Source organism: Molossus molossus, unplaced genomic scaffold, assembly GCF_014108415.1.
Source record: "Molossus molossus isolate mMolMol1 unplaced genomic scaffold, mMolMol1.p scaffold_m16_p_3, whole genome shotgun sequence".
Classification (NCBI taxonomy): domain Eukaryota; kingdom Metazoa; phylum Chordata; class Mammalia; order Chiroptera; family Molossidae; genus Molossus; species Molossus molossus.
In genome coordinates, this window is record NW_023425366.1 from 27810066 (window position 1) to 27832789 (window position 22724).

General features: G+C 49.6%; 1 protein-coding gene across 3 annotated transcripts in view; it reads left to right on the forward strand.

Moving 5' to 3' along the window:
• ANKH (ANKH inorganic pyrophosphate transport regulator) overlaps positions 1–9287 on the forward strand; it is a 120780-nt gene extending 111493 nt beyond the window's left edge. The window contains exons 9-12 of one of the 3 annotated variants that reach the window (XM_036278680.1): positions 4273–4402; positions 6666–6789; positions 7344–7443; positions 8041–8263. In XM_036278680.1, the coding sequence (XP_036134573.1) occupies positions 4273–4402; positions 6666–6789; positions 7344–7443; positions 8041–8154 (468 nt within the window). In that variant the 3' untranslated portion in view covers positions 8155–8263. Of the gene's footprint in view, positions 1–4272; positions 4403–6665; positions 6790–7343; positions 7444–8040 lie in introns of all 3 variants that reach the window. The other 2 variants (XM_036278677.1, XM_036278679.1) reach the window with 2 other exon arrangements.
• Positions 9288–22724: the final 13437 nt, after the last annotated feature.

The following is a 22724-nucleotide window of genomic DNA, read 5'->3' on the forward strand; positions in this document are numbered from 1 at the left end:
TTGTCCCAAGACAGGTCAGAAACAGACTCCGTGGTTGAGGAAGCAGGTCTGGGGAAAGAGGCCCCTTCAGAGGTTCTGGACATATGGGCTCAGACTGTCGCATCATGGATGGGGGTATTATTTCTGTAAGAGTTGGGCTTCCCCCATCCTTACTGCACTATAATTCTATTCGGGGATCTTAATCTATGGTAAAACTCTGACATAATTTAGCTCATCATTACAGGGATTTAGAAATGAAAGGTTAAATGCTGCCCCGAGCACAGAACAATTATATGCAGGTAAAGACTGCTTGACGGAAAGCTTCTAAGGAAGATGCTAAACTGCTCACAGATCTGCCCAACCAAACCATCATCAGAAATCTGACCATGGCACATACACTAACCAGAAACTGTGCTAAGGCCATGCACACAAGGGCTACAGCCCAGCCAGGGGTATTTTCCAAGGAGCCTAATGCAGCGAGAGAAAAGGGAAGGTAGATTGTGTCTGGAGTGGACTACACTCTACAGGAGGTGAGTATATGTTGAGATATGAGTGTTTCAAAGTTCTAAGTAGGCATCGCATGGTCAGTGCCTGGTCCCCAGAAAAAGAACCACAGTCTGACAAATAAAAGGGTCATGGGTCATAGGTCATAGGTCTTCCTCTCCGTCTCCGCCCCACCCCCTCCTTTATAACCTTTTTATTTCTCGATGATTTTAGATTTACAGGAACATTGTGAAAATAGCGCCGACCTCCCACATACCCTTCACCCCTCACTCACACTTTACTTTGCTGTGGTCCATTTGGCGCAGCTAAGGAACCAGCTTTGACACCTTACTATGAACCAAACTCCACCGCTAATTCAGACGTTGGCAGCTTTCTCCTGACATCCTTTCCCAGGCTCCCATCCATGTAGCCGTCCTGTCTCCGTAGCCTCCTCTGGTCCGTGAGAGATTCTCAGAGATTTGCTCTTCTTCCAGGCTTTACCGGTTTTAGGAATACCAGTTAGGTTTTGTGTAGAATGTGCCTCAGTTCGGGTTTGTCTGAGGTTTTCCTCATGCTTAGAGGGGGCTTTGGATTTGGGGGAGGAAGACCACACGGTAAAGTGCCGGTCTCATCATCACATCTTACTGAGAGCACATGCTGTCAACGTGACCTGTCACTGCTGATATTGGCCTCGGTCACCTGGCCGAGGTCATGGTTGCCTGGTCTCCCCACTGGAAAGGTCCTGTCCCCCCTTTCCATGCCGTCCTGTCCTTGGGAGGAAGTTACAGTGGTCAGCCCACACTTCTGGATGGGGAGGAACAGGTATGCCCCGCCCCCCCGAGAGGGGAGCATCGGCATGCGTTAGCTGAAGTTCTGTGCAGGAGATCTGGCCCTGTTTGTTTATTAATATCAATATTGGCTCCTGGGCATTTATGGTATATGCTGGGTCATAATCCAGTACCACATTATTTATTTTGTTGCTCAAATTGTTCCAGCTTTGCCCGTTGGGAACGCTTTCTGCTGGGCTCCGGTGTCCTTTGACATAATGATTCCTTGCTGATCATCTTGTATATTTCCAGCCCTAGTCCTAGAATGAGCCATTTCTCCATGAAGCCCTGTTGCCTTTTATTGGAAAATAAATAGAAAAACCAAGATCTGGGCACTGAGTGGGTGGTTCTATTTGCTGGCTGCTTCCTAATGAGATAATATTGACAGCAAGCTCTGCAGCAGAAAAGCCAACCCTGCAGCTGCTCCAAGGCATAAATCACGTTCATTGTCAGTAGTTTATTAGGTCTGTGTCCTGGTTTGGAAAAGTCAATGTCGTTAGGCTCTGCAAATATTTGAGGAACACAGCACGTCAGGTCAACTGGGAGGGCGCGTTCTAAGTCAGTACTACTCTGGGTGAACTCATTAGAATGGCACTTTCCGGAAATATTCTTTGTGAGGCTAACTTCCAGAGCCCCTTGTTTTCTGAGACAGGCTGGTTACATTTGGTCTGATTATTATGCAGGGGCTCCATCCTTTCCTCAGGGAAGGCTGGCCTGCAGATGGGTGCTGCCGCTTCTAACCAGCACCATATCGACTTCTGTGCCGCCTGTATCCTGTCCGGGCAAGGCAAGACTTGTTCCTTTGTTTGGGAACTTGCTGGAAGGCAAGGAGCATTTTTCGGACTGGAAGCATGGCAGAGGCAAAGTGTCGAAATCAGAGACTTCTGGGAGAAAAGGAAGGAAGCCTCAGTATGGTACACGTGCATTCCCTCCCTTTGTGTAATTACCTGTGGCTGCTCGAGCCCCAGAGCCGGCTGGCCACCTGCAGTTACCCTGCTCGGGAAGACCCAGCCTAGGCTCCAGGTGTGCGTGGCTGAGAACTCAGGAGGCTGCCCAGGTGTGTGTGGCCTTGCCGGGCATTTAAGGCATGCTTGGCACAGACAGGTACCAGGGAGAGAACAGAGTGGTTTAGTGGTGCCAAGTGAAATCGCACTGTGGAATTTTAGAAATGTAATATCTAAAGCACCCTCCTGGGAAGCTCTATTACAGATTCATCAACTCTTATCGTTTTGTTTTCAAGGGGACAGAACTGTGGTCACTCGCCCAGGTTACTGGATATTTATGTGAATGTCTCAGGTGATTTGGGTGCGCTCATTATTGTTCTGTCCTCCAATTGGACTTACTCCTCCAAAGGTCACTGGTCAGGTCCTGCAAGGCCATAAACAGCCTCGGCGGGGGGAAAGGGGGGGCACATGGTCATGCAGAGTCCCAGGGTAACTACCTGGCTTTGCCACAGACGCTTGCTCATACTTTCTCTCTGACACACAGTGACACCCTCCTTTCCCCTTGGTCTGTTGTAACCTAAAAGCCACTTTACAGTGATTTTGCAAAGAGATTGCAACATGGTTGCAGCATGAGACATTATCTTGCATCAGATCATCGCTGGCTACAAAATACCTGCAGCACTACAGTGATTGTCCTGGAAGCCCTGATAGTAGAGGATGGCCCAGGGGTCCCCCTTCAGCCACTGGGGAAAGTCAGGATGGCTTACCCTTCATAGGACCTAAGGCTCAAGTCCAGACTTGGGGCCGTGCTCACTTATCTTAATCTTTACAGCTTTACTGCTGTGGAAAATATTTGTCAGGAAAATGAATGGTCTCACTGCCCTGCTCAGTGTCATTTTGAAGTTGCGATATGAAATTGTCGCCATACCCGGGCTGTGGGCGTAAGCGATCCCACACCGTTTCAGGCTGGCAGCTTTGTCATGGGAAAAAATGATGACAGGGCCACTTGTTTAGGCCACTAGGTGATAACGCCTCTGAGCTCTGAGTTGCTACATCTGAGGAGGTATTTTTCCCTTCATGTCAAAGATAGGTTGTAAGAACAGGCAGGAGACAAGAGGGTTAAATGATGATCCATCTGTCATTTTTTGAAAACCAATGGGACATTCTTCCCAGATGCTGAAAACGATATGACAGAATTAAAGCTCTATTGCATTTGTCAAGTGAAACATATACTAGATTCTCCCAGGTATTTTGAAAAAATATTTCAACGTGACAGAGTGAACAGGACCATCCTAATTCAATACCCAAAGTCGGGTGTTATAGTCTGAAATTTCAGTCTTGGGTTTTCACAAGACTGTAATTCATTTTATGATGTATTCACTTCCATTTCAGAGAGGAATCACGCACTTGCATCTTAAGACAGGGAGAGAAGTATGTGGAACTGGCTTGATTTGCGCTCCACTTTCCCGTCCTTTTCAGACCCACTTCCTCGGGGCTGTTCAATCCGACCACCCACTTCCCGTCTGCTCTCCCAAATCCCCAATTTCATGGCTGTTGTCTCTCGTTCTCTGAATTAGACCTTGACGGGTTCCCAGGCCTGTAATTAATCTGAGCATCACCATTTCCTTTTCTGTTGGCTGTGCTGACTCAGTGGTTCTGCATACATCCAGGTGCTTTGAGGTCACTTTTTATTATTCGGTGAAAGATGTAAAAATTACATTAATAAGCACATTCACCCTGAACAGACTGAGCGGATCAGCAGTCTAGTTAAGCCTTCCACGAGAGCAGACTGGTCTCTCTCACTGGCCTGGTTACCCACTGAGGTGCGTCTACCTCTGCCCCCTGCCTGCGTCCCTACGGGGCAGATGTGGCAGATGGGCCAGGGCCTGTGTCAGCAGGTGAGAACAAAGCAGGGGGAGGGTCGGTGTGCTTGGGCAGGATCGTCCTCCCTCCGAGCCGCTCGGGATAAGAATGCCGGGCTTTCTCGTTCCACTCATGTATGCTTGTCCCTCACACCTGGCTGCTTATCTTTCCCCCAGCTCTGTTTTGTGATGTTCTGGACCCCCAACGTCTCTGAGAAAATTTTGATAGACATCATTGGAGTGGACTTCGCCTTTGCAGAACTCTGTGTTGTTCCTTTGCGTATCTTCTCCTTCTTCCCAGTTCCAGGTAAAGAAAAACAGATCGGAAGACCAGTCCCTGTGTCCCCTCATGCCTGATTCAGTCTCCTTTCTTTGGGAATGTTTGCAGTCATGTCCCAAACAAACGTGCATGTTTTCACAGTGGGTTGGAAAGACGCAAAGGCATTACCCAGTAAGATGAAAGTCCACGAGGTGAATCAAACAGGAATATTGTTTCTTTGAGGGGAGTGGTTGCAAACACGGTAAAAAGAAAGTAGACCCACAGGGACCGTGTGAGAAGTTCGCGGGCAATATAACCACTCTGCGTCCTGACTGTGGTGGGGGTGACCCAAATCTAGGCCTGTGTTAAAATTCTTAGAACTTTGCATTCAAAGTTCATTTTTTGGTGTGTTAATTGAAGAACTAAAAGGGGGGAACTAGACTGAAGAATCTGGAGAGGTACAAAGAAAGAGATGGACTGCTGGAGGTAAGAACTGAGGCCAGATGGCTTATGGCCGGGATGGAAAGCCCAGAGCCAAAATAGAAGCCAGTTTAAAAATTCCCAAACCAATAGAGTAGTGTGAGGTATGCCATAAAGAAGGAGGCAGCTCTTTATGGAAAGAGAAAAGTGGATTGCAGAACGGTTGATTAGTATGCTACCTTTTCAATGGCACATATATGTATGACTGTATAGAATATGTTTAGGGTAAATGCTTGCATATCTAAGTACTGTTTCTAGAAACAACTCACCAAAGTACTAACTTTGGGGTAACTAAGGGGCTGCCTCTGGGAAGCAGGGCAAGGGCCCAGGGGAGTCAGGACGGGGAGGAAGACCTTTGTACTATATTCTGTACCAAGTACATGTTGTTACCTGTTAAAAATTTTATGGCCCCAAAATTCCACCCTAATCATTGAGCTGAGAAGCCAAAATCTACAGAGCCACAGTGAGGTTAAGATATGGGCCCATGGAGCTACTTGAGGGCGGAACCGTTGGTGCACCCGCCAGCCCTGTGCTGTCCCTAAGTCGGCCTCAAGCTGTCCCTGCTCTTAGAGGCCGAGCATTCCTGGAGGCTGCGTCTCTCAGATGCCACCTTCTCAGCTGCGGCAGGGATGGAGGATCAGGGCCATTTGCTGGGGCAGAGGGGAGACAGGACACTGGGGAGCCAAGCTTTGGAAGGTGAGGCCACCTAGAGGTGGCTGCCCTCCCTGGTGATTAAGGCACGTTGACTGAAGGAGGAGCTGGAGGTCCCAGAGAACTCCAGCCAGGCTGGGTGGGACTCACTCACCTTTCTCTCCTCTAGCTTCGACTTCCTCCCTGTCATCCGCAGGGCTTCCAGACAGCCATCGGCTTCTACCTGTCTTTGCAAGCTGCTGGGTTTAGGCCAACCAGATTAGCATTCCACCTGTGCGCCCTCACCTTTGCCCTTGGCCAAACCCAACTGTGTGTCTGTGCCTCTTAAATACAACCCTGCACGTTGGGGCCGGCAGGGCCCACCGTTAGCCCAGGACAGGAGATCCTCCTCCACACATACCGTGGACACTAGTCTTCACCCCAGGAATGACACTTCCTTCCCCCCTCACAGGGTCCCACCCCACAGGGAGAAAGAACTCGGCCTCCCACTTCCATACCCCCACACACCCACTGCAGTTTCAGATCAAGCATTCAGGGCACTTCTTGCTGATAACGGTGTCTGTTTCCTCCAAAACAAAATTCAGTCAGTAGCTCACATGTCCCGGGAGCCCCTCCATTGCACACAGGCTGGGCACCCTGCCTCCTGCAGTCCATGTCTGATGGGAAGGTGGAGTGAAGGCTCTGTGGAATATCACCCTATCAGAATGACAGGGAACCTCTCCCTCTCTCTCTAAAATCAATGAAAACATGTGCGGGGAGTGCCGGGGAACCGTTAGGGAAGGAGAAAGGGGATGCCTGAGGTCTGAGAGGTCAGGGATGGCTGGCAGGAAATCGGGGAGGAAGACAAGGGCAGCCCCCTTTTCTCCTCAACACCCCCGTCTCTGGGCTTCTGGCCCTCTGGCCCAGCATTTCTTTCCACTCAGAATCAGATTTGATCACCATCAACTCTTCTCTTTTCTCTTGAGTTTCCTCTTCTGGAGAGGAAGGATCAGAGCTTAAGGCTATGGGCAGAGTGGGGCTGGGGGTGGCAGAAGTGGACAGGACTGTCCCAGGAGCAGGCGGGACCCACAGGAGGGGGTGCAGACCTTGTGGAGGGGACCCCAGATGTGCTGCCCAGAGTAGAAGCTACAGGACCTAGAGAAGCAGGTCATCACTGACCAGTCCTTTGCTCTCCCCTTAGTCACTGTGAGGGCTCATTTCACTGGCTGGCTGATGACACTGAAGAAGACCTTTGTCCTGGCCCCCAGCTCCGTGCTGCGGATCATCGTCCTCATCACCAGCCTCGTGGTCCTGCCCTACCTGGGGTAGGTCGTCGTCGGGCGTTTGGGGCAGTGGGTCCTTCTGCCACTTAAGTGCTCTGTTGAGAGGTTTACATTTGCTTTTTCATGCCAAGTCCCCAAGCATTTCTAGAAGTAGAATTGCAGAGTTGTGTCTTATTCTCTGCCTGCGCACCAGGTGGGAAGCTGTTGAGATCCACTGTAGAAAAGTACTTTCAAGGTCAGGCCCATGCATGTATTTATTGAGTGCCTACGAAGGCTCCCGTCCCCCATGGGAGGGGCGTTACTCATTCCCTCCAATTCGGAAGCCCGCGGTGCAGGGAGGAGTGGCGGGAGGTGCCGTGGGCTCCCCAGTGGCCGGCCACCAGCAGATGCCCAGAGACCTGGACGGCCAGTGGGAGGGCCCTGCCTGGAGGTCCAGGTCCCCCCCATGCGGTGCGCCATTCCTCAGGTGCAGGTGTTGAATGCAGTTGTCTGGTGCCTCTGTTGTCTACGCCTTCCCTGGGTCCCGGCTGGATCTGACTCTGACGGGCCTCAGCATGGCTTTAACAAACTAATGGCTTTTGCATTCTCATCCCCAGGGTACACGGAGCCACCCTGGGTGTGGGCTCCCTCCTGGCGGGATTTGTGGGAGAATCCACCATGGTCGCTATAGCTGCATGCTACGTCTATCGGAAGCAGGTGAGATGCGGTGACAGACACACCTTCCTCCCAGGTGCAGGAAGACTTGGGTGGCTCCCTCGGGCCCACGGTGGTGGTGACTCCTCACATTCATCCCATTCTTCAGCGGGGCCCATACTGCAGGGGCAAGGCATCGAGAGGTCGGTTACTGCAAGGCAGGCATCGGTGAGGCAGCCACCTGGAGTTAGGACAGGCCACAAGGAGGGTGGGAGAGAATGACAGCAAACCCGGGGCTGGCCCAGAGGGAGGAATACTCCGAGAACATCAGGTCGCCCCGTCCCAAGGGAGGAGGCCCTGCATGGCCGCCACGAGGAGGAGGCTGGCGAGAGCACAGCCTGCTGGGAAGGCGGTGGGGCAGCGGTATCCCAGGTGGAGGTGGGTTCCGTCGGTGGGGGTGCATTCCAGAGGGCAGGCACACAGCCAGCACCCAAGGAACCAGACAGAGGTGCGTAACCTGAACTAAGGTGCAGCCTTGGTGAGGTTACCCCAGCCATTATCGAGATCCAAGTCTGAGAGCCCGGTGGCCTCCCCCTGCTCTTGGCTCTGCTATGATGTGTCCCTGTCACAGCCCACACTCATGTGTCTTCTTTGGTTTAGAAAAAGAAGACGGAGAATGAGTCTGCCGTGGAGGGGGAGGACTCGGCCATGACGGACATACCTCCAGCAGAGGAGGGGACAGACATCGTGGAGATGAGAGAGGAGAATGAATAAGGCACGGGACACACGGTTACTGCGGGGACAGTTGAGATGACACGTTAGCATCATCTCCTCTCCCATCAAGTTCTTGTTTTGGTTTTGGTAACGAAAGAGGCCTTCATTTCAAGGTTTCGTGTAAACTCTGGCATACTGGGTATGCTCACACATAGGTGGGGACCTAGAGAACGGTCTTTGCCATTGCTTTGTAAAAACCAACAAAACAGTTGACTTCATGCCCCTGCTTCATGAAAACCCGAAAGACATTGCTGCCTCATAGTCCCAGTTGTCTCAGCTTCCCTCGGACGATCTCCACTTGGAACCAAAGGACTGCGGCTCTGCCATCCATCACCCCGTGGCCACCACTGCCCAGCAGGCCACACGCTTCACCCTGTTCCTTGGCATCTCGCTTGAGATTCGACAGGTTAAACTTGGCTTTCTGCGTTCGGCTGTGCAGAACGAGGTAACCCCAGTGGCCTTCCACCGTGGAGTCATCACCTGTCTGCTGCACATGTGCAGAGGACCAGCCCACACGGGCCGTTCACGCTGAAGAAGGGATCTGTGAGCGCTGGGCAGATGGATGGAAACAATCTCCGGTAGGGAAGTTTGAGGTGCCACAGGGGCAGTCACGACAGCATCAAATGCTCGCGTTTCTCCTGGCCTCCTCCTAGACCTGAGTGAGCTCCCACCCTGCCCCGCCCTGTACATACCTGAGCTACCTTTACCCTTGCCACAAGCGCGCATCCTCAGATTCCAGCATCCTCCGCATGGCTTCCCTTGTAGGCTTGTTTTTCACTCACCTTTCCTGAAGGTGGCTCTGGAGCAAAGGAAATGGAGCTAACTCCACATTTTAGTTTTGACAGTGAACTGAAGCTTTAAGTCATAATCTAGCCTTCTAATGCCAGGTTGCTGTATCGTAACTTTTGGAATAGATGTATTACCTGGTTCAGCCATTCTTAGTCATAACCACGCGGTACAGGTAATTCCACGTGTACGCCCCTCTCACGCCACAAGATAAAGCAAGACATTTTATAAACAATTTCAAAGTCACTATGTGATATTCCCTGAGATGACACATATGAAATCCATTTAGTGCAGTATATTTTTCTAAGTTTTGGAAAGCGGGTTTTTTCTTTAAAAAAAAAAAAAAATACGAACACAGTTCAGTAAATTCTTGATTTCATCAAATTCCTAGACTGAAAGAACCTAGACACAAAAATATTTTAAAGATATAAATATATACTGTATATGTTATGTAATTTATTTTAGGCTATAATACATTTCCTATTTTCGCATTTTCAATAAAATGTCTCTAATACAATAAGGTGATTGCTTGTGTGTCAACAAATCTGCAATTGAAACATTGTATCGAACATTGTCTCTTATTTGTAGCAGTTTTACAAAGCCTGTCGTTTATACATAAACATGAGGATCAGTAAATGACAAGAGAGCCATTTTTGATCATGGGTAATGGGTATAAATGGGTCAGCTGGTGTAGACACTGGTAAGGATGGAAATAGATGCTGGAAGGGCAAAATGACTTTAAAAAAAAAAAAAAAGGCAAGGCTTTTGTACTTACTGTTTTCAGTGCTGTGTGATCCTGTTGTTCCTCATAGAAAAAAAGAATGTAAGGGCATGAAGACAGCATGAGCATCACAGGGTTGCATTCCCATCCCTGGACACCCAGTGACCCTGAGCGGAGCCACCACAGGGACATGGCGTCACATTCTCCTTCATAGATAGGAGTGCTGAAAATTAAGGTGCATAGGTTTGGGGTAGTTTTAGGGACAGATCTAAGAAGATAGAAAAAAAATGTAATTTCATCTTTTTTTAAAGTACATGACTAGAAATTTAAGCAGTATTTTTTTTTAACATGGGTGACTATTTCATGCTGTGGGGAGTTAGAGCTTAAAATTTTTAAAAAGCTCATTCTTTCCCTCCACATCGGGGAAAGATCAACTAGAGACTCCATCGGGCAACTAGAACATGTCGTTAGAACCTCAGACGGCCCTTTGGTGGCAGATTCACAGACTAGATATTCTGGTAGACTTTTGGAAAACACAGGAAGCAGCCCCCTGACCCAGACCACGGTGATGGAACTGTGAGGGTGCAGGACGTGTCCAAGGCCTTGGGCCTGGAAGCACACGACCCCTCACACGGTCCCTTCACTTGTACTGCTGAGTCCCAGCCAAACCAACACACCTCAACTTCTAAAGCAAAACCTATTACTAGCAGGCTCTTCTGCATCTGTTCTGAGCACCATGGACGGAAAGGCAGTCAAACCGGAGAAGTGGGGCACTTCCCACTTTTCAGAGTAAGGAGGGACACTCTTGACTTTGCTGACCAAAGAAATATTCTCTCAACATAGGTTTTTTTAGCTGCATGTCACTCAGCTGATAGATACTTAGAAGAGCATGAAGGGCATGAGGGTCTCATGTCAAGGACCATGAAAAGACCAGGTGTGACTCTCCATGTTGAGTGATTGCTTGAAGAACGACGGGGCATAAAGGCACTTTTCATTTCAACGCTGACAAGTGAGTTTGGGCAGCTCAAAGTAGTCTTTCTGGATGAAGGGTTTTCTCTGCACAAGCCCAGGTCAGAGCAGCTCGTTTGGGGCCTCCCTGGTCTTCTGAGGAGCTTATGCAAGGTTATTCTAAACAGAGAGCTGTGTGTGCTCTGTCCCCAGTTAGCAGGACCTCATTGGCACCGGACATCAGTGAGACACCCAGAACTGAGCAGGAAGAGCCAGGCAAGGCTTGCTCCGGGGAAGTCTTGATAGGGTTGGGCCACGTGCCTCAGGACGTGTTGAGAGGTTTGCACATTAGCAGGAATCCCTCATCTGCTTGGGGTTCTTTCATTTGGGCACAGAAAGACGTTATCATTGCATAAAAGCCAGGTGCACCCCCCCACACACCCCCCGACTGCCTGCCTGGGCTTGTCTCGTGCCAAAGATCCTCTTCTGTTTTGTGTTTGCGTGTGTTTTGTGTTGTTTCAGCGCTAGTAGGTGGTTAGCCTTGGCAATGTCCAAGGATGGCCGATACCTTCAGATCAGAAACTTTTAGAGCTTGGTTAGGATATATTGGATGGGGCCAAGTAAAGTTTCCCTATCATAAATTCACTTTTTCACTCCCTGAGTCTCCCAATAAATAGCCATGGGAGGGGTGGGGGATGAGAGAGGCCAGGGTCTCCACTACAGTCCAGCTCCATCAGCTGGACGTTCTCTGGCCCCAGGGTGCTCCCAGCCAGGGGCCAGCTTGGTGGTCCTCACAGGCAACCTTTGCCCAATCTCTCTTGGGGTTGGGATAGTCATTCCATCCCCAAATACCAGAAAAGTTATTCAATGAGATCTTAAAGTAGATGTGAAAAAGGCAAACAGCTCCCTCCCCTCCTAACTGGTCTTCATTTGAGGGGGGAGGGCTCTTTTCTTACAGGTGTGAAGGGGTGGGGGAGAGTAACTTTTTCTGTACCCCTAGTTTCTGGAAACACAATGATTTAAAGACTCAGGAGTTCTCTGACTGGATTTGTTATTTTTTTACTTCAAGATGAAGTGGGAAGATGAGAATCCATGTTGCGAAATAGAAAGTATTTATACTGTAGTGATCAAATTACATGGCCTTGGGAAATATTTTCTTATATTTAAGAATCTTTCTACTCCAGTCACTCTATAAGCAGGCCAGGACCCAGGACAGCGTGAGCCATGGTCCCCATCCAGCGGGGTTCCTGGTCTCTCACTTTGCAGGTGAGCTGACCTCTAACCTTAAGAGTCTCCAAAGTGATGCACAGTCCAGGAAAAGGGGTCTTTTATGTTCCAAGTCGTGCCCTTTATAGAGTGTGTGTGTGTGTGTGTGTGTGTGTGTGTGTGTGTGTTTTGGTAACCAAAACTGATGGGCAGGGCTTTCCAAGATGTGGCAATTTAAATGTTGAGACACCTGCTTTGCACATGCAGCTGATTCCCCGAGCCAGCCGCTCCTGCCTGCCTCCTGCCGACAGCCCCCCGCAATCACGGCTCTTTCATAAAGTGTTTGAACCGTAGAGAAGCCTGTTTTTGAGCAACGTGTTTGGCAGACGAGCCAGATGCTCCTGTGTGGTTGAACCTCTATTTCTGTCATTTGAGGCAGCAAAACACCACGTGACTCATCAGCTGATGTAACCACACACGAAACAGGATGCAGAGGAAATCGAGGCCAGGTGTACGAGAGCCACGCCGCTGCCCTCGCGGACTGCACCCCTGAAGGGAGCCCCGCGAGAGTCCAAACAGAAATTGTGTTACGGAATCAAAATAACCCACTTCGAAGTCAGAAAAGGTGTGACAAATGCTATAGTTTACTGTCCAGTCTCAAAAGGGAAGATTAATGAGGGGGGATGGTGAGATCTCGTTCTCAGTTGATGTCATTTGCTTCTCCAGAGGGGAGGTTAGAACTGCCAGCTGCAGCCTCGGCTGAGAAGAGCACCAAAGGCAGGCCACCTATGTCATTTTATTTTTATTTACCTTTGCCAAGTCCAAGTGGTTCCAAAAGAACATTTTTCTCTGCTTCATTTGTAATCAACCAGGGTCTCTAACAGACTGCTTAAGATTACGCACTTTCCCAGGCAGCGGCCCCCTCCCGCGGGCTCGGCGCGTCCATACAGGGTACCTTTCTAAGTTCGGCGACTTCAAGTGCACTTTACTAACAAACTTGACATTGGCTTCCACGGTCCCTGTAAAACACAGGCGCAGAGCTGGGAGCCCTTTCTCTCTCCAGACACATGCGTGGTCTCAGGTTAAAGAAGGGGCAGTGGAGCTGGCCCGGCCTCAGGCAGTGGTACCCATCACTGTCCAGCTCCGTGGAAATTCAGTGCCAGGTGGAATCGGTCACTCCTCGATCTAGAGGTAGATGTTCTCCAACTATGAACCAGGGACAAGAAAGGGTGCCTTCGGAGTTGGGAAACATGACAGCCAGCTGGATTCTGGTTCCCTGAAGCGCGGGGGACCTACAGTTCGGATGAACCTGAGACGGAAGGCGACGTTCAAACCCCCCTGGTCTCACAAAGGAGTACAGGGTACACATCCACATCAACCACTCAGCACCCGCGGGTGGACCAGTCACCACGGAGCAGGCCCTTCCCCAGGGGCGCCACATCCACAACGCTTGTGGGGCAAATACACAGCTCCTTGGGTCTTTGATGTATTTGGTTGCTTAGCGATGTACTGAGAGGGCAAAGGTCTAAAGCTGGCATGGCCGGGAGCTGGCTGTCAAGCTTCAGAAGTCTTGACGGAGTCACACATGAGTCTGTTCAAGTCCACACTCTTCCTGGGAGGAGAGCGTCCCTGCTGGAGGCCGCGGGTTCATGCATGACCATCCACGCCACCCGCCCCTCTCAGGCCTCATGCGGGTCACCTGTCCAATGAGAGGCTTGGGCCATTCTTGCTCTAGGATTTAGAACATGGTACAGGACCCTGCAATAGAAAAATAAAATTACCTCATTCTTCATTTCAGATCTGGTCATCAGCAGAGACCCAGATTTTTAAAAAAAATAAAAATAAGTCTACTGGGAGTCATTCTACATGTGCTTGGCTGTCAGTTTATGGGCTTTTCAGTTTCACAGCGAAACTGTGGATTTAGTTTAAACTGTTGAAACCAATCACATTGAAATAGTTGTGATAGCAGCTTTTCATTAGAATTGACTGCAGAGGTCAATATAAAATATTTGTTGCATTTGAAAAAGCGCTGTGTATGTATTTAACAGATGTAAGATTTTACATTGTTAAGAGCATTTGTATTTGCTTTTTAAAAATTATTTGGGGATTCGTGCTCATATATTGTCAAGTGGCTTTCATACTCTAATTTTGGTTTAAGTAAAGCTTCAACAGTTGGCATACAATTAAGATTGCTTTTAGCTTCTTGATTTTCTTATTCTAACCATCAGTCTATTTACACACCCCAAATTACATGGTTGCTGACAATCATTTCCTTTTCTCGTTGAACGTCCAGGAGATAGTAAGTGTCCCTCTTTGCCTTGGTAGCTAAAACCTCTAACCACTGGGATACATGGCTCTCATTTATTTTGAACTTCTATGGAGATTACATGGAGAAGTGTCTTAATGTACCTGTAATTAACAGGGTGTAAGCATTCCACTGACTCACCGGAGATGGCCTATTTCTCCGAGCTGCTCTACACATGTCTTTGAGTTAAAACCACAGGTTCCAGCCCTCCCTCTATCCTGCTTCCCTGTTACTGTCGCTAACACTTTAATACTACCATGATTTTTTTTAATTTTTATTTATTGTTTTTGTTACAGATGTTTCTCATTTTTACCCCATTGACACCCTCCTCCTCTCCCCCCGCCCTGCCCCATCCCCAGCTTTGTTGTCTATGTCCATTGGTCATGCATACATGCATGTAAGTTCTGTGGTTTATCTCTTCCCCCGCAAACCACCCCCTCCTCTGAGGCTTGTCAGCCTGTACCCCACCTCCATGTCTCTGGGTTAATTTTGTTTAGCAGTTTGTTTAGTTCACTATATTCCACAAATAAATGAGATCATGTGATATTTGTCTTTCTCTGCTTGGCTTGTTTCGCTTTGCATAATACTCTCCAGGTCCTTTCATGCCATCTCAAAGGATAAGATATCTTGCTTTCTTACAGCTGCATAGTACTCTATTGTGTACATGTACCACAGCCTTTTAATACACTCATCTACTGATGGACACTTGGGCTGTTTCCAGATCTTAGCTATTGTAAATAGTGCTGCTACAAACATGGGGGTACATATATTCTTTCTGATTGGTGTTTCAGGTTTCCTAGGGTATAGTCCTAGAAGTGGGATCACTGGGTCAAATTGCAGTTCAATTTTTAACTTTTTGAGGTAACACCACAGTGTTTTCCATAGTGGCTGCACCAGTCTGCATTCCCACCAGCAGTGTACTAGAGTCCTTTTTCTCCACACCCTCGCCAGCGCTTGTTGTTTGATGATTTGTTGATGGTGGCCATTCTGACAGGTGTGAGGTGATACCTCATAGTTGTTTTAATTTGCATCTCTCTGATGATTAGTGATGTTGAGCTTTTCTTATGTCTCTTGGCCATTTGTATGTCCTTTTTGGAGAGGTGACTATTTAGGTCCTCTGCCCATTTTTTAATTCGGTTCTTCCTTTTGTTGAGTTGTATGAGCACTCTATATATTTTGGAAATTAATCCCTTATCTGATGCATCATTGGCAATTATGCTCTCCCATACAGTGGGTTCCCTTTCCATTTTGATGGTGGTTTCCTTTGCTGTGCAGAAGCTTTTTAGTTTGATGTAGTCCCATGTGTTCATTTTTTCCTTTGTTTCTGTTGCCTTAGGTGTTGTACTACCATGATTTTTAAGTCTAAGGAATCTTTCTTTCCACCATGGCACTTGGGAGATGGTGTTTTCCTGCCCAGCTGCAATGGCAGGCTGGGGGCATGCTGGCCTCACAGTGTGACTCTTCCCCACAGCAGTGCTACCATGAGAGCAACTCTGCACCCTCCCACGCTCCCTCCCGACAACCCAGATGAGTCACTGTATCATCCACCCAGAAATCTACTCCATGACACCCTCACCTCTATCCGGGGGGTCCCCCTAATCCCTATCCATTCTCCCTCCTGGTATCTCTCATTTCCATCCCTCCTTTGAATTCTCTTTAGTCTCGCTGGCCCAGCTTGGATGCTCCTGGGTGCTTTAAATCCAAGGATCAACGCAGAATGAACAAATACAATAATTATCATTAAACTCCACTTTACACCACATGCCTAAATTCTCCCATCTCCTTCCTGTAAAAAGCTGTCTTGCTCTGAAGGCCAGTGGCTGAGGAATGCTGGCTGTGGTTGGCTCCGGTCTGCCCCAGCCCACAACTGGTTAGGACAGATGCTCACAGGTTCACGCTCCGCAGAGTCAGAGCAGTTTCTCCCACACACCTGGCAACGCCCGTCCTCCCTTAGCTCGGCTCAGCCTTTCCCCTCACACGCTGCCGCCGCTGCCCAAACTCAGCAGCCGTCCTCGCCCGACTGTGCTTCTAAACACTGATTAAATCCACCTTCTCTGGAAAGGAATAAAAATGGCCCCTGTGCCCACACCCCAGGTTTGCTCCCACCTTAGTTGGGAATCCTGGTGACCCAACCTGGGCCTATTTCCAATTCCCAGTGCACACGGGGACCCACGGGTCTGTTTCCCAGCCCGGATTTGTTTCCCAGCTGCAGACCTGCCACCTGCTGGCACCTCAGAGGGGCCCAGGGAGCCTTGGCCTCCAGCCCCTCCCACACCCTTCTTCCCACCCCTCCCATGCTCTCGTGCCTGATGCATCAAGTCATCACCACCCACAAATCTGCTCCATGCCCCACCCTCCCTCCCCGAGTCGCTGGCCGCCTCAGTCCCTCCCCCTCCTGTCCCTCCCGCCGTCCTCGGAGCAGGCAGTCCTAGCCACCTGGGACCTGGCTCGGCCCCCCTGGACTGTGATGGAACGACACCTGGAATGTGGCAGTGCACACCCATACAACCAGTGCCAGCATTCTGAGCGCCTGCCCCCTCCCACCACCTGCCTTTCCGGCTGGCCCTTCTCACTCTGGGCGCTGGGTTCCTGCCAGGGTGGCCCGCACTGACATAGGTGGGCACCAGGCTGAGCCTGGGCTACATGGAGTAAACAAGAGCCCCTCCAGGAAGGCAGGGGTGCTAACCCCCAAAGGAAAGCAGCAACACAAAATGAGGGCTCCTGCCGGTACCCAGCCTCCTGCTCTGGGCATCTTAACACCTGGCCCCATTCCTGACTTTTCTGCTGCTTCCACCATGAGGGCAGAAAAGGCCCAAGGGTAGATATTTAGGAAGAGAATCCAGAGAGATGGTTTCTCTGCACGTGTGTGGGGCAGGGGCGGGAGTCCCTCAATACCTTAACCCTGGTAATAGGGCTTGTCAGGGGCTCTGAGCTTGAAATGGGCCCCCACCGCAGTGGTGACTCAGTGCCCAAGTGTCCGGTCAAGTCTGACAGAACAGAGAGCCGCAGAAGAGGGGCTCTGGGGCTGGCTGTGGCAAATCTGACACGGCAGAAGGTGCTAAGGTCTTTCTCATGAGCCAGACCTGGGCCACACAGATCAACAGGCTGACCTGGGTCGTCGTAGGCCCTGAGGAGGTAAACGGGGCTCAGAGAAAGAAGCTGGAGGTATCACTGGATTTCTAGGAGCTGCAAAGGCGGCAGTGGTGGGTCAGAGGAGAGAGCGTCAGCCGTGTCCAGGGAGCCACCAGCGAGAGGCCCCGAGATGGGCAGGAGGTGGCACCGAAGGGGTCTCCAAGGATTCCAGGAAAAAACCCAGGCCAGAACGAGAGAATGAGGACTGGCCAGGCCAGGCAGCGAGGCTGGTTTAGGACAGCAGCCATCAAGAGGAGGATCGTGGCCCTCCTACCCTCCTGCCCTGCCTCCTTCCTCCTGCCCCGCTCTGGAGGGCCAGACTGGGAGTTAGCAGAGAGAGTCGTGGCTTTGACTCCTATAGGGAAGGGTTATTCCAATTTCAAAACTGGAATAGCATTTGGCAACATAAGATGATTCTAAGGTCTCTTTATCTTACAAGTGTGCTCGGAAAGGTCACGGGATGTGCTGAGTTTTCATCCAGGAGCAGGGGCTGATACCTCTTGAACTGTGGAAGACAAAATCAAGTTGCTTTGTGATTCCAGCCCTGCAGTCAGGACAGTTCAGCTCTCAAAGGTTGGGGGGACGAGAGGGAGGGCAAGGGAGGGAGGGCTGGGCCGGCTCAGCCTTGCCTCCCCGAGTTTGGAGCTGTGCTGCCCAGAGCAGGCACTCTGGTGAATGAATGAAGGCATTCACACCTTCCTTGTCCGAACATGTTCTGACCCTAGGTCACCTGCACAGCAGCCCTCCCTCCTGTGACCTCCTCTCCAACCCTCTCTTCTTATTGATGAAGGCCAGCCCTCCATGACCTAAGACAACCTGAGCCTGTTCTTATCAACCAAATGGCCGGACACGGATCCCTAATCACCCCTCTGACAGCCTTCCATTCCAGATGTTCCCATCCTTATCTGTGTTGTGAAAACAAAAAGTATTCCCACATACAACAGTCTAGTTAGAAACTGTAACAGATGGGCAAAGGACATGAGCAGATGGCTCCCAGAAAATGACCCAAAACCGACTTCTACAGATGAGACGGCTCAGCCTTGCTCTGGTAGGAATGCAAACAGAATCCAAGGATCAGCACAGTCAAGATGAGACCGTTGGAGAGCCCCGCATGGGCAGGGCCGGAGGTAAGGGGCACGCCTGCGCCCAGGGAGGATGCCAATCACAGGTACTCTTCAGAGGGAAATGGGGAAGATGTTTCGGCCCACTCAACTGAGAGACTGATATCATGGGCAAAGAACATGAAAAAGCAAGGCAGGAAAGAAACACGCAGGACCAATAAATACCCAAGGAAAATGTTCACGACTACTAGAATAAAGAGCCAATTAAAATGAGATCTTTCTCTTTCCTTTCTTTTTTCTTGCTGAATTGTCAAAGTTAAAAATTAAATTATCCCTGCCTAGCTGGTGTGGCTCGGTGAACTGAGCGTTCTCCCACAAACTGAGAGGTCCCGGCTCAATTCCGGTCAGGGCATGTGCCTGGGTGGTGGGTTCAGTCCCCAGTAGGGGGCGTGCAGGAGGCAGCTGATCGATGTTGCTCTTGCATCAATGTTTCTATCTCTCTCTCCCTTCCTCTCTCTAAAAAATCAATAAAAACATATTTTTAAAAATTTTAGTTGCCCCTAGTGTCACCTAAGGGACAATGAAGCCCTCCAGCACCTGCGGCTGAGAGTGAAATTCCTGCAGCTTTTTTGGAGGGTAGTTTAGAAATTCATTTCAAGAGCCTTAACCATGTTCAACTTAGAGATGCATAAGAAGACTCATGAGTAAGAAGGCTCATCAGAGCACTACTTATAATTGTGAAAACTGAATACTCAATGGTACTAATTTCATGTTTTCTACAGATATTTAAAAACCCTTTAGTGTATCATAATTCTTCACCATCTAGTACAATTGGGATGTGATCATGTAAAAAAAACTGATAACCACTGTAGTATACTTGCTTTTTATTGTCTCAGCTTGGTATTTCGAGGACAGCCACTTCCTAAAACACAGCACAGCACATCACGAGAAGGCTATTGGCCCTAAGCTGCCTTCTAGTTCTTGACTGAGGAGATGGCACTAACTTGGAAGGCACTGTCGTAGGCTATGAGAAATATTCTGAATTGTCACAGTGAATGTAAAGTAGCAGGCCACTGACACCAAACTTCACAGCCACCCTTGAGGGTGGAGGGCTGGGCATGCAGAGTCATGGAGAAGAGGCAGAAAAAGTCCTCATCAGCTCTAGGGAACTGGGGAATGGAGTGTCACCCAGAGTTCTTCCACCCAAGGACCAATTCTGTTCTGCCTCTCTGGGGCTATCCTGGGGGCCAGACGTCTGGAATAAACCAAGCCAGAAAGTCAGAAGGTCATTTCCAGGCCACTCACACTGAGCCTAGAAAAGAAAGAGGCAGGGGTAGGAGGAGTGGGTGATACCGTCATGATTAGCTAGTTTATTAATATTAATAACAGGAAGAGAGCAAAGGGAAGGCCAGACATTGTAATCATGGGCCACCTGGGCAGCTCACTCTCCCCAGGGAACCACCAGTCCATTCCCTGTAGATTACTGGGAGGAAGGGATTAAACTAAACGGGGAGATGGGCGCATGAGCAGTGAAGTTCAGGTGCCCTAGAGAAGATGCAGGCCTGTCAGTCTAGCCTGGGAAAAAGATCATTGGCTGGAACAATGAAGCCACTCCGCTGTAAGTGTGCAAAATTTTGAAGGTTAACCCCCCCCCAAACAGAGTTCCTTCTCCCTCTTGCACACTCTTACACTCTCTTGCTCTTGGCCTTGTTCCCTCTCTCTTGGTCCGTGACCTGCAGTCACTTGCCATGTGGCCTTAAGTAGCCATGACCCATGGCCATGCAGACCCCACATGGAATGGACTGCAGCTGGGAACACAAGCCAGCCAGATGCTGGACTGAACTGTACTTTAATATGAAACAGAAATTCTGGGCAGTGGCCTTGATTCTGGCCCTGCCGAAGACCAGACTAGGCTTCTTCCATGGCGGGGAGGAGATGGGATCTTAAAGGGAACCCCCTTAATTCTGCATCATCAATAAAGCTTTCCACAGTACCCCATCCTCCCACAGGGGCCTCAGGAAATTCCTTCCCCCATGGCACCCCAAGAACTCAATCTCCAATAGCATGGGGTAGGAAGACAATTCGGAGGATGTGCAGAAAGAATGCCCAGACTTCGAGCAAGACAGAGATAGTAAGTGGACATGCACTGTATACTCATCTCACACACATGTAACGCAGTGGGGATTTTCCTGACAATTTGGTGGCTGTAAAATTCCTAAGAGCTTCCATAGGACCCACAGCTTAGATCCCCATTTTCCACTTCCTAGGTTTGGGGGAGACCATGAAGAACTGCCAGAAACACTGCCCTCGGAACTAAGAACACCCTGATTCGGACAAGCAGAGGGCAAGTAGGTTTATGGCTGACAGTTTACTAACCCGCCTGAATGGGCAGAGGAGGGGAAGACAGTTTGTTGGTGCTGTTTATCGCAGGAAGGTCTTTTTGCTCCCATTACCAAGCTGACACTGCTTTCTGACCGACACCCAGCCCCAACCACGGGTTCTCAGGAGCCCAGCACCAGTTTGCAAAGACTCTCGGACTCAGTGGTTCTTCCACTAACAGGCAGGCAGGTCTCTGCCGGCTCATCTTTCCCTCTGTACCCCCGAGATACAGCCTACTGTCTTCCCCCATTTCAGATCATTCACTTCTTTCAGTGTCATCCGATTCACAGGCAATGACAGTTCTTGTTATCGCACTTCTGGGTGCATTTCCATTAGTCTGGATGGTTCTGAGCACCTAAGAATGTTGCTCGGACCACAGGCCTCTCCTTGGCAAACACCCAAAAAGCTCGGCCTGGATCATGGCTGCAGCCCTGCCTTGCAGGCCTAGGGGGCCGTCCTCAAAGTCTCTCAAGTGCTTGCACCTCAAGCACTTCAAGGGATGAAGACAGATGGAGACAGGTCAAGTAACTGGCCTGAGCTCACCCCAATAGCGGGTTATTGAACTGCTATTGAACCCAGACCCAAGTCCAGAACCAGGCACCTAATTTGGAAGGAGAACTTCCTATGGGTTCAACACTGTAAAATCATTGGGCATCGTAGGCCTGTCTTGGGGATACTGGAAAGTTACAGCATGGGACCCCAATCTCCCGAAGTCCTCAAAGGCAGGCAGTGAACCACAGCAACACAGCCAGGCTTCTGAGTTTTTATTTACTGTTTATTTTTAGTTGTCTTACAACCCTCAGCGGCCAGGTTTGCTAAAGGGGATTTGCAGCAAAGCCCCGAGTCCTCTGGGCCTCTGACTGTGAAGATGAGACAAGTCCCAGAGGAAACTTGCGCCCCTGAGCTTGGTGTGCCGGCTGCAGATGCGGGAGGGAGGCCAGGCCCCAAACTGACCCGAGTCTGGGGCCTGCTTCTCAGAGCAGGAATATCTACTTACAATTGTTAACATTTTACAGTATAAACAGACTTGGCTGAACAAGCCAAGCTGAGCAGGGCCAGGTTCACACCAAGGTCCCTGCTGGTCTCTCCCTTCCCAGCCCAGCCTGCAAAGGGGAAACAACACCGCCAGGGCAAAGGTCCGGATCATTTCCTCTCCAAACTCACATGACAGAAAATTAGAAATGGCCACAGTGCAAGTGACAATACCAAAACATTTGTATGAAAGCACTGGAAAGGAGCAGGTAACTCCTTAGCCGCATTCATTTTGGCCTCGTCCCCAAACCTACACTCAGAAGTGAGGTTACGCCTGGACTGTGGCTCCTGAAAAGGAGGGCACCGTATGTTAGCACCGTTTAAGTGAAGGCATTGTTCAATACAATTAAATAAATACAAAATTACTCTGAAGTTCATGATGAAGTTCAAGCACTGGGGAACTGCCCACTGTGCTGTTTCGAGCCCCGGAAGTTTCCTTGCATCATCCAGGTTTTGGCAGATTCATCCCTGGCCCAGACTTACACCAAGAAGTCAGTAAGACTGAGCTAAAACTTCAGTCAGTGTTCTCCATTAAGAGCTCTGGCTATTAATAAGCATTCGAAATATTTAAATATATAGGTGGCCAGAAGGCCTGGGAACAGAGACATATACAATTAATGGTTTGTTGATATGACATTTCAATACAATTTAGTTCCAGACTTAATGGCTACTCTGCATAGTTTAAGTATACATGTTAACCCATTCCACCATTCCAAGTCATAAATTTTTATTTACCATGAAAAAAATACAAATGGGACAGCTCCCCTCCACCTACTCAGTTCCGCTTGGGCCCCCTGCTGTGGGGCCTCCTGCACAGAAGACAGTCATGACGCGACTACAGACCAGCACAGGCACGCTCGCACACATGCACATGCATGAATGCATGGAGCACACACGCCCCTGAGGCACAGTGAGCTCACCTTACCCCCTGATACTACTGTCACCAGGGTGCTGAGTGGTCAAACCGGTTTAGTTTTGTGCTTTTCATGGCTCCAGGTTA